Source organism: Chlamydotis macqueenii, chromosome 1, assembly GCF_036417535.1.
Source record: "Chlamydotis macqueenii isolate bChlMac1 chromosome 1, bChlMac1.mat, whole genome shotgun sequence".
Classification (NCBI taxonomy): domain Eukaryota; kingdom Metazoa; phylum Chordata; class Aves; order Otidiformes; family Otididae; genus Chlamydotis; species Chlamydotis macqueenii.
Window position 1 is genome coordinate 160,365,659 of NC_141556.1, and position 9,874 is coordinate 160,375,532.

Consider the following 9,874-nt stretch of genomic DNA (forward strand, 5'->3'; position numbering starts at 1 on the left):
CAATAAGCAATGATTGCTTTTAAAGAATTCTTACAGTATTGCCTAATCTGTTCACAAGCATCTCTGCTACTTTTCTGGTTTGAGTACTTGTCTACAGGTGTCAGGTTTAGTGATTTTTTTCCTATCCTAAAAAGAAATTTCACAATTCTTTCATGCATATTTATTTGAAAAGTATTATGTATGGATTGATTTTTATTTCTTAGTAGTCTGATGCAGTTTGAACATCCACATTTCTTTCCTTCAACCTACAACAACCTGCATAAAAGGAAAGATTTGTTTATTTTAAAGGAGAAAAAAAAATTAAAACATCCTACATGCTTCTTTACCGTATTTTGAAGTTTATTATTTCTTGATTTTTAAGGCAGACCTGACCTCCTGCGAGGTTGTAATGTGTTGCTTATCTGTCCGGTTACACTAAACAAATGCCACAATAGTGAAAAAAAATTGACCCAAAATAGTGATTCTTACAGTTATCAAGGGTTTTCTGAAGAGGATCTTAACTTGAACTATGCTTTCTCTTTCCCACCGTTTTTCTTTTCAGCAGCCTATTAAACTCAACCAATGTATTTCTAAAATAAGTTGTCTCAGGAGCCAAGTTAATATTAGGTATTAATTGTTATTCTAATTTTGTCAGGCACCTCTCTTAGAATAAAAATTGTTAACAGATCTAACAATTAGAAATTGTTCCTTCTAATACTTCTTAGCCAATCTGGATTGAGTAAGTCTATCTCAAAGCAGTTTCAAACACTGAAACTGCTGTTTCAAACACTGAAACATGCTCTTTAAAGCTTCCAATTAGACAAATTTCTGCTTAACTGTGTTAAAGAAAACTACTTAGAAAGTTTTAGGACCTTTTAGGTACAGTTGAAATGTAATGACCTGTGCGTATTTGTTTGTTTATTATAGACTTATATTTCCACAGAATTATGATGCTTTCTGTCCTACGTAATACAAAAACACCAGTTAAATTTTGGTTTCTGAAAAACTATCTCTCCCCAACATTTAAGGTAGGAGAAACGTTTTCCTTTTATTATTTTTTTTTAATTTTAGTAGGTTTGGGTTTTTTTTTTTTAAATGAGAATTGAGTAATGATATAATTCAATGTGTAGCTGAGGATACTGCTAGAACTAAAGAAACATTTTAAAAGAATAAATTATGTGTCAGTAAGACCAACACAGCTGCAACTGTGTTGCAACATTCCCTCTTTTGCCTTTTGAGCCCTTCTGTGTCACATACATGCGCAACTAATAGCTTTTGTTCTTCTTCTAGGATGTTATTCCTCATATGGCTAAAAAGTATGGTTTCAAGTATGAATTAGTACAGTATAAGTGGCCTCGCTGGCTTTATCAACAGACAGAAAAACAAAGAATTATCTGGGGCTACAAAATTCTTTTTTTGGATGTTCTTTTCCCTTTGGCCGTGGATAAAATAATATTTGTTGATGCTGACCAGGTAAGAAAAAATAACGTTGTATAAATGTATGAGGAATTCAGTTTGGCTTAAATTGATCCAGTTTCATTCTCCGTGGCCATTTTATTCAGATGTTGGTCTCGTAAAACTATTGCAGTTGTACAAGCAGAACCAGTGATGTTGCAGAACATGAAATGCAATAATTTCACTTGTCTTTAGTCACGTCGAAATTAAGAGTCTCACCACACTGACTTGCCCTAAATTGCCTGTGGATATAGAAAGGCACCTGGAGAGGCATGTGTGGTCTTAAAGGTGCATTTCACCTGAGGCATATTCGAGTGATTGAGTCTCTGGGCTGATTGTGAAAGGACTCCTCCACTGTAGGAGGAGTCTGAGCTGATCAGTTTAGGCCATTTGAACAACTCCTAGATGGCTGAAATTTTTCAAGATTAATATTGTCTCTGTTTTTCTTAAATTTGTATGCAGTCTTTCACTCAGAAACAAATATTGTGTAATATACTGAAAGGTAACATGCTGTCTCAAATAGATGAGTCTGATGAAGAGTCTATCACATGGTTATTAAAAACCTCAGAACAAACATTAAATACTTTGTTCCTTTTCCAAAGCTTAAGAATAAATTAAATTTAGATGTAGCAATGCAGACTGCAACTCGCTGCAATTTCATTTGGATACAGTAGTAATACTGGTTGTCCGTCCTAACTACTGTAAGGATTTCTCTGTACTCTGAAACAGCTAAAACTTTTTTTTTTAACCACTGTTAAATTAGATTAGTGGAGTTTGATGGAAGAATGATTGATTAGTAAATAAAGGACACTTGTGAAATGTCCTTATAACCTGTTTTTAAAAGTACTTTACTACTAGCTACAAAGATTTTTCACATGATGCTATAATCTAGGAGTGCCCAAGTTATGTAACTAATAGGATTTTTTTAGAAGTGAGATGATCAGTAGATTTTGAAAATTATACTTCTGCATGAAGGGACTTAATATTGGGCAACCAGAAGCACTGGTCTATGAATTAAAAATACTTTCCTTGTTTTATTTAATTTATTTATTAAATGTGTTACACAGATGGCCATAGAATAAACACGTGTATTTTTTCCTTGAACAGTAATTTGGTAAATATAATTCCAGTGGAATACTTTATCTAAACTCCACTGTTGTAGTGTCTCAGGATTTTTTTTTTTAATTAAAATTAAACTTTGAGAAGCTTGCTGCGATACCCTCATGTGCACACCTTTAAAACAGTATTAAATCATAAAAATAAATATATTTTTATTTAGATTGTGAGAAGTGACCTAAAAGAACTCAGAGATCTAGATCTAAATGGAGCTCCCTATGGATACACACCTTTCTGTGACAGCCGTAAAGAAATGGATGGATACCGTTTCTGGAAATCAGGCTACTGGGCATCACATCTTGGCAAAAGGAAATACCATATTAGGTAGGATAACTCCTTAGGTATTTTTGTGCAGTTTGTGAATTTTATTAAAATCTGGGTCTTGGCATTGATCACTGAGGCATTCAAAAGCAATTGTCTATAGTCGTTCTCAGCAGGAGATGAATAACGCATGAATTCTGATTATGTATTGATTTCACTTTTTTTATTGTACCTTCAGCCATTTAATTAAAAAAAAACATTCCTTTAGGATGAGAGCAGGTTTTGGTTTCTTGGTACTTTTCTTAATGTTATTGCAAAGAAGGTGAAACGCCACAAAGCTTAATATTATTTTTTTTTTATCTTTGTAGTGCCTTATACGTTGTGGATCTTAAGAAGTTCAGAAAGATTGCAGCAGGAGATAGGCTTCGGGGCCAGTACCAGGGTCTTAGTAAAGATCCAGGCAGTCTGTCAAATCTAGATCAGGTATTGAAGCAATTTGGATTTGTTTTCTTTATCTTTCTCAACATGCATAGAATTGTTTTGTAGCGCAATCTCTGTTACGTAATTCTGAAACTATTTGCCCTTTACTGCTGTTTTAGCACATTTTCAAGTGTGCATGTGAGCACAGTTCAGAAAACTGAACAATAAATGATGATTACTTTAATTGTTTAATATGAAAAAATTAGGAAAAAACATAGAGGACTGCTGTCCTTTATTTGTAGTGGTTCTATGTGCATTTGCAGTTTTCTAATGATAACCCTATATTCTGGTAATGGTAATTATATTCTTATTTAGCAGGAACTTTTCCCTCTTTCTTCTTGTTTTCCATTAATGTAAATTTAATTGTTGTAAGCTAACTGCTAATGCACTAGTGGTTGCTGTTCATGGTCCCCCTGGGGTGACTGTAGTCTTCATTTATAGATCCACCAATTTTTAGAGCTAGGTGGGTAAGTCAGAGTGCAAGTCACAAGCGTGTAAGTAAATCCCAGATGTACAAAATGTACTTAAATTTATTATTTTCTTCTGTAGTAGAGGTTCTTTAACTCAGCAGAAGATTGATAATACAGTACATCCAATTTCTGACAGAGTAAATAATACTTTTTATTCATGTCTCTCTTGAATTGAACCTCAGAAGACTTCCTAAGTGAGATTTTCCCTGCTTTTGTAATTTTTGTTGTGGAACTACTAAAGCACAAAAGGTTTTTACCTGCCTGTAGCAGTAAAGGATTCCCACAGTAGCAAACCCGCATCTCCCAGTGCCTGCATTCCACCCCACTACTCTGCAAGCAGGTTTCTCTCTCTTTACATAAGTACATTATTGCCACTTGCATTTTTTTTCCAGAAATAAAACTAAAAATTAAAAATAGCAGTTCTTACCATACTGGACAAAGAAAAGAGGAAATCCGGCTAGACTACAAACTCGAACTAGACTGGGCACATGGAGCTGGAGCAGCCTTATGCTGTAACTGTTAAGAGCAAAAGATATAACAGCAACAGTCAGATTTTACTTCTCTTTTCTGGACAAGAGCGTGAATTATTGGCCCTGTATCACACACTTAGAGAGTCCTGATGTGACACAGCTGTATGTTTTTCAGACGTAGTCTTACACATATGTACCAGGTGTCTTTCACAAAGACCTTTAAGATTCAGCAGCTGGTTACAGGGCTTCCACCATAATGCTGCTTTTCAGAAACAGGCATTAGCTTTATGTAATGTTCTCAAAATATTGATAATGTATATCTTTCCATTTTAAGATTCTTATACTTTCAAGTATGCATTAATACATAATAGCATGTATCTCTTATAAGTCTCTTGGATCAAGTTGAAAGCCACTTAAGTGTCAGCTGCCCTTCCCTCAGCATGGCAGTGCTGAGAGCAGATGTTAAGGTAGCTAAATATTGTCAGAATGGCAGTGGAATTACTCTGGAAAGCGAAATATTTCAAAGTAAGATTTTCGTAGTAATCTGCTTTCTGTCTGTATTAATAGGAATCACTTTTCTGTCTTCATTGCTACTACAACAGCATTCCTAGAAATACAAAGCACAGTGCTATATGTTTTACAAGAGTCTTGGAGAGCTTTTATCTACTGATGAGGATGCTTTTTTTTTTTTTTTTTTTTTTAAATATCTGACTGGCGTGCTCACTGCCCTTCTCAAAGAAGCAGCAGTCTCAGCTCTTTGCTAATCTGCCAGCACTACTGCCTTCATGGGTGGTAGCTAAGGTTATGCTAATATAAACCACAAAGTAGAAGCAGATAGAGTGGAAAAAAACGTAATTTTAAATGCCAAGGAGAGTAAGTAAAGAACTTCCAGGGAGAAAAACTACACATGATAAAAACTAGACTTCCAGTACAGCATATTTGATTGTACTTTTAGAAAAGAAGCATGGAAATGCCTGTGTATAGATGACAAAACAAATACTTGACAAATATTTATACTAATAGCAATTAATTAAAAAATAGATAATTAACCATCTTGTTCTTTGCCTAAAGAATAAAAATCAGCAGAAAGGAATGTAAGCCTAATTACTTTATTAAGAGGCAACGTTTTTTATATTTTTAAATTGTGGTTTTATTTTCTAATAAAGATGCTGCTGTAGAGGAGTCCCTCTTTAAAATTGTGTAGGTTATCTGACTAAATGTGAAAACAGTTATATTGTAAAACAAATTGGAAGAACAACTTTTAAATGTTGTTTGTGAAAGTCTAGAAGACTCATTTCAGCAGTTCACATATTTTGAATGAACAAATGAACATTTCTGGCACTGACAGTTTAAAAAAAAATCCGTTCTTACGCTTGTTCATTTATTTTTCTGATTCAGGAATATTTCCTCTTCTATCTTCTAGATATATTTTAGTGTTTTTGAGGATAAATCACTTGATAAATTACTTTCCTCTGAAAATATAAGCTTTTTTTTTTTTGTTTAGAATTATTTTTTTAAATTTTATTCTATTTACTTTAAATCCTGGAACTAGCAACTGTCTTTCTACTCCTTATAAAAATTTGTAAATTCAGAACTTTGGGAGTTACTGCAGTAACTCAGGAACTGTGATTTCATTTAGAAACTCAGAGAGGCACAACAGAAAAACAATTATCTCTTTTCTTTTGAAATTGAGATTGTGATAAACCATTTATTTTATCTTCCAAAAATTCATAGAATTGAAGTTTTTCAAAAAATAAAGCATTTCAATTAATGTTTAATGTGTTGACTCTCAGTATAGTTATATTTAATGTAATTTTCCTGTACTAATGTCTGTATTTGAATTGTCATATGCCTTTCATAGTGCAGCTACATGTGCTGTTTTATTCTGTCACATTTAGCAATGTGAATTGGCAAAATAAGATGGTGACTAATACTTATTTGAGTACTGACATTTATTTTTTAAATATAATGTAGGGTTTGTGAAGGAATGGATTTATCAGTTACACCTGTTATTTTTACCTATGGCCAGAGCAGATGCAGTGTATGACTGCCTGAGGTTTTTCTCATTTGTAAATGCTGTTCCTTACATTCAGCAAGATATTGGTTCAGAGTTTCTTAATGAGAGTACTTGACTGTATAGTGAAGGTTAAAAAAAAAAAAAAAAAAGACATTTTAAGTGAAGTAAGGAAGATAACCAGAATAGCAGTTTAATAGCTTTTCCTTTTCACACTTGTGTTTCTGGAATCCATTTTCCAAGAAGTCTAAATTTAGAGTAGTGGCATAATCCTGGATTATGTGCTTTTGAGCTTTTTTTTTTTTTGGCAAATTTGAGGAATGGAATGATGGTTGTTTCACTTTAATAATTTCTCAATGTCTAATTCTACTTAGTGTTTATAGTATGACATGCATTATCTGAACCACGAGTACCAGACAGTAGTGCTGCTTATGTCAAGCTAAGGAACGACAGACGTAAGTACAAGAACAACTTGCTTGAGAAATGAGAGGTGGAATTGGCCATCAAAATGAGCTTGGCTAAGTTCTGAGTCTACTTGAAAAAGAACTAGGTGAGCACTTGGAAGGAAATGTAAGAAGCAGGAAACATAATAACAAATTGCAGAAATGGTAACAAGCAAAGATAGATAATCTGTTTTTAAGTAAGTAATTTGTGATAAGCAGTTACATTAAATTCAATGCTAATTTATGATTTCACAAAATTTGTACAGGATCTTCCCAATAATATGATTCATCAAGTAGCTATTAAGTCACTCCCTCAGGAATGGCTTTGGTGCGAAACCTGGTGTGATGATGAATCCAAGAAAAAGGCTAAAACAATAGACTTGGTGAGTTGATTTTGAGTTAAATCAGTTTTATAGACTAAAAACTTTGCTGTAATTTCTGTGACTTTTGAGATAACGCCTATGTGATGTCAGGGAGGCAGCCTTGCTGGAAGGCACTGGAACACTACTTCCCTCCCCTAGAATATAGCAACATTTCTCTTTTCCTCTGAGACCGCTTCACCTTGCTCTGTACCAAATGTACTAATGTTAAAGCTGAAAACTGTACCCTAAAATTAAATGTTGCTGTCTGTAACTGGAGAGGCATGGGGGTTTTCACACCTGTACATGTGTATTCCTTATCTTTTTTCCGTATTCAGTCAGGTTAGTGGAACTCTGATGAAGTACTGTTAACTGTCTGGGTATCCTGTGCTGCTGTTGCGCTCCCCACAACGAAGGTTCCTCCAGAACTCGCTGTGTAGGGAACTCAATATTACCATCACTTTCTCTGTCCATTTCACCAGTATAAACAGGAGATAAGCAGAGCTTAAAAAGTGTAATGCTGAGGAAATTATCCATATTTAGAAGAAAGTGTCTCTCTTTGGGAATTAAAACAAAGAGAGAAAATGTTCTTCTCTGTCATTATCATCCTCACCTCATTTTTTACCCCATTCTAATTTTCTGACCACCTCCACACAGTGTAAGTGATACTTCAGAGCTATCTCCTCATGTAACTTAGTCTAAATCTTAGTCTTGTGCTAGCTGTGTCTCTGCAATCCATACAGTCAGGAGCACATGGAACAACAAAAGTATTGACAATAAAATGTTAGTGAGTTATTTAAACAGGGTTTATTTACAATGTCCTTTGTGTGATTTTTTTTTTTTATTAATATCACAGTAACTGACGTTGCACAGTGTCTTTCAATGAAATTGTAAGTGCTGACAAAATTATTTTAGGTAAGTTCCTTGGACAGGTGATATTTTCACAATTGCTTTGTTGACATCTAGTATGTTTTAAACTTCCAGTGCAACAACCCCCAAACCAAAGAACCAAAATTAAAGGCTGCTGCTCGGATAGTTCCCGAATGGATTGAATATGACTCCGAGATACGGAAGTTGATACAGCAAATTGAAAAAGACAAGAAAAATCAAACATTGTTCTTTCAAAAAGGTAATTTATGTGTGTATTCATGTGTTAGCTTTTAAAAATGAAATATTAATATAGCTGAAATTAAGATCAGATCAGTAGGCACAGATATTGTATTTGTGTAACTTTCCCTGCTCTTAGAGAAACTGTGTGGGTTTTAAGAGTAGTATGATGCTTCTTTACATAGGAGGATAAAATCTTTTGTTTCATGCTAGGGTCTAAGAAAAAACTTAGTGATGTCCTATTCTTGGACCTTAAAACACAACCAACTGTGGCACATCATTCAAGCCACAACTATTAAATAAAGCACAGTAGCTTAGATCTCACTTAAAGAAGCTAAAGCTAATGACTATTAAGCAGTAGGTAATTGAGTCTCTTATTAATTTGTCTCCACATTTCACACTCTAGGCTTATCTATGCAGGGTGTTTTTGTACCAGGCTAAATGGTGTTCTAGTTTACAAATAGATTTGGGGCTAATTTTTTACTAAAGTTGTCTTAAATCAAGTTAGTTAAATAGCACAAGAAAAAAAAAAAAAACAACACTCTTCTAGGACTTCCCATAAGATTGCACTTCTTGGAGTAATGGGAAACGAAAAAAAGGTGATCTCAGCTCTTAAGGTTGAAGAAAAAACTTAGCAGATAAATATTTAAAAGTCTTGAATCAGGGAACAAATTAACTTTTCATTCTAAAGAATTCTCAGTAGTTTTTATTATTTGTGAAATCTTATGGTCAGCTTTTAGCAAGGTTCTAAAAACAAAGTTCATGTCGCTGAACTGACTGACTAGCAGTGAATAGAAAGTAAAGGGCTTTTTCCACGTTTTACAAAACTAGTAATTAACTCCATGTAACTGTTCTTATCTTTTTTTTTTTTTCTATTGGTTACAGGTCTTAAGCACGATGAACTTTAGCAGAGTGTGCAACCAGCAATGGTGACAGCTCATTAGTCTTCCGTGGAAGACTGAAGGGAAGTTACGAAGTTACATTGGCGCTATTTGTGACATTTTTGGATGTGAAGTTAAATAACTTATAGTGTTTGTTATTTAAAATGTTTTAAATGAAATACAAAACCAGAACAGAAAGCCACAGGTACCTGATTTTTTTTTTTAACCAGTGTAGAGGAGCTTTCCTACTTTCTATGTTTTTCTTTTCCTTCACTAAAAGACAGTTTGCCCAGAGGATTTGACGATATAAAGAACAATGCATTAAACTCTTCAAAAATATATTGTGTCAGTGTGGGGAAGAACACACACACTAAATATGTACATGAAAACTGTTTGTGCATATTTCATGCGTTAAGCTAATGTATTTAAATATAAAGAATTTTGGTTACGTGTCCATAGTTTTGTCCCTGGAGAAATGCTGTGATCACAAGAAAAAAATCTCAGTGTAGCAAAGACAAGACATAAAAAAAATAGATTTGTGTGGTCTAAATAACACAAGCTAAGTCAATGTGGAAGCTTTGGAATGTCACTTTCCATTTATTATGCAGGATTGCTGCACTTTTACTAATTTTTGAAAAAATCATTTTTTTTTATTCTTAGGCTCCTTTTGGTCACTTAACTAGTATGTCATGAAATTCCATTATGGTTTTTTTTTTGGTTAAGATGATTTTTCAAGCAGCATATGTTGCATCAGAAGGTCAGTACCTGAGAGCTGTTTCCACTCAGTTTTGATTATCATCATCCTGTTTAGCACTGAAAATAAAATAATAAAACGCAAG

General features: G+C 33.9%; 1 protein-coding gene across 1 annotated transcript in view; it reads left to right on the top strand.

Moving 5' to 3' along the window:
• Positions 1-9,555, top strand: part of UGGT2 (UDP-glucose glycoprotein glucosyltransferase 2) — an 83,539-nt gene extending 73,984 nt beyond the window's left edge. Inside the window, exons 33-39 of the mRNA XM_086741388.1 lie at positions 923-1,007; positions 1,270-1,452; positions 2,714-2,874; positions 3,180-3,294; positions 6,955-7,071; positions 8,032-8,176; positions 9,040-9,555. Of these exons, the coding sequence (XP_086597514.1) occupies positions 923-1,007; positions 1,270-1,452; positions 2,714-2,874; positions 3,180-3,294; positions 6,955-7,071; positions 8,032-8,176; positions 9,040-9,062 (829 nt within the window). The 3' untranslated portion in view covers positions 9,063-9,555. The remainder of the gene's footprint in view (positions 1-922; positions 1,008-1,269; positions 1,453-2,713; positions 2,875-3,179; positions 3,295-6,954; positions 7,072-8,031; positions 8,177-9,039) is intronic.
• Positions 9,556-9,874: the final 319 nt, after the last annotated feature.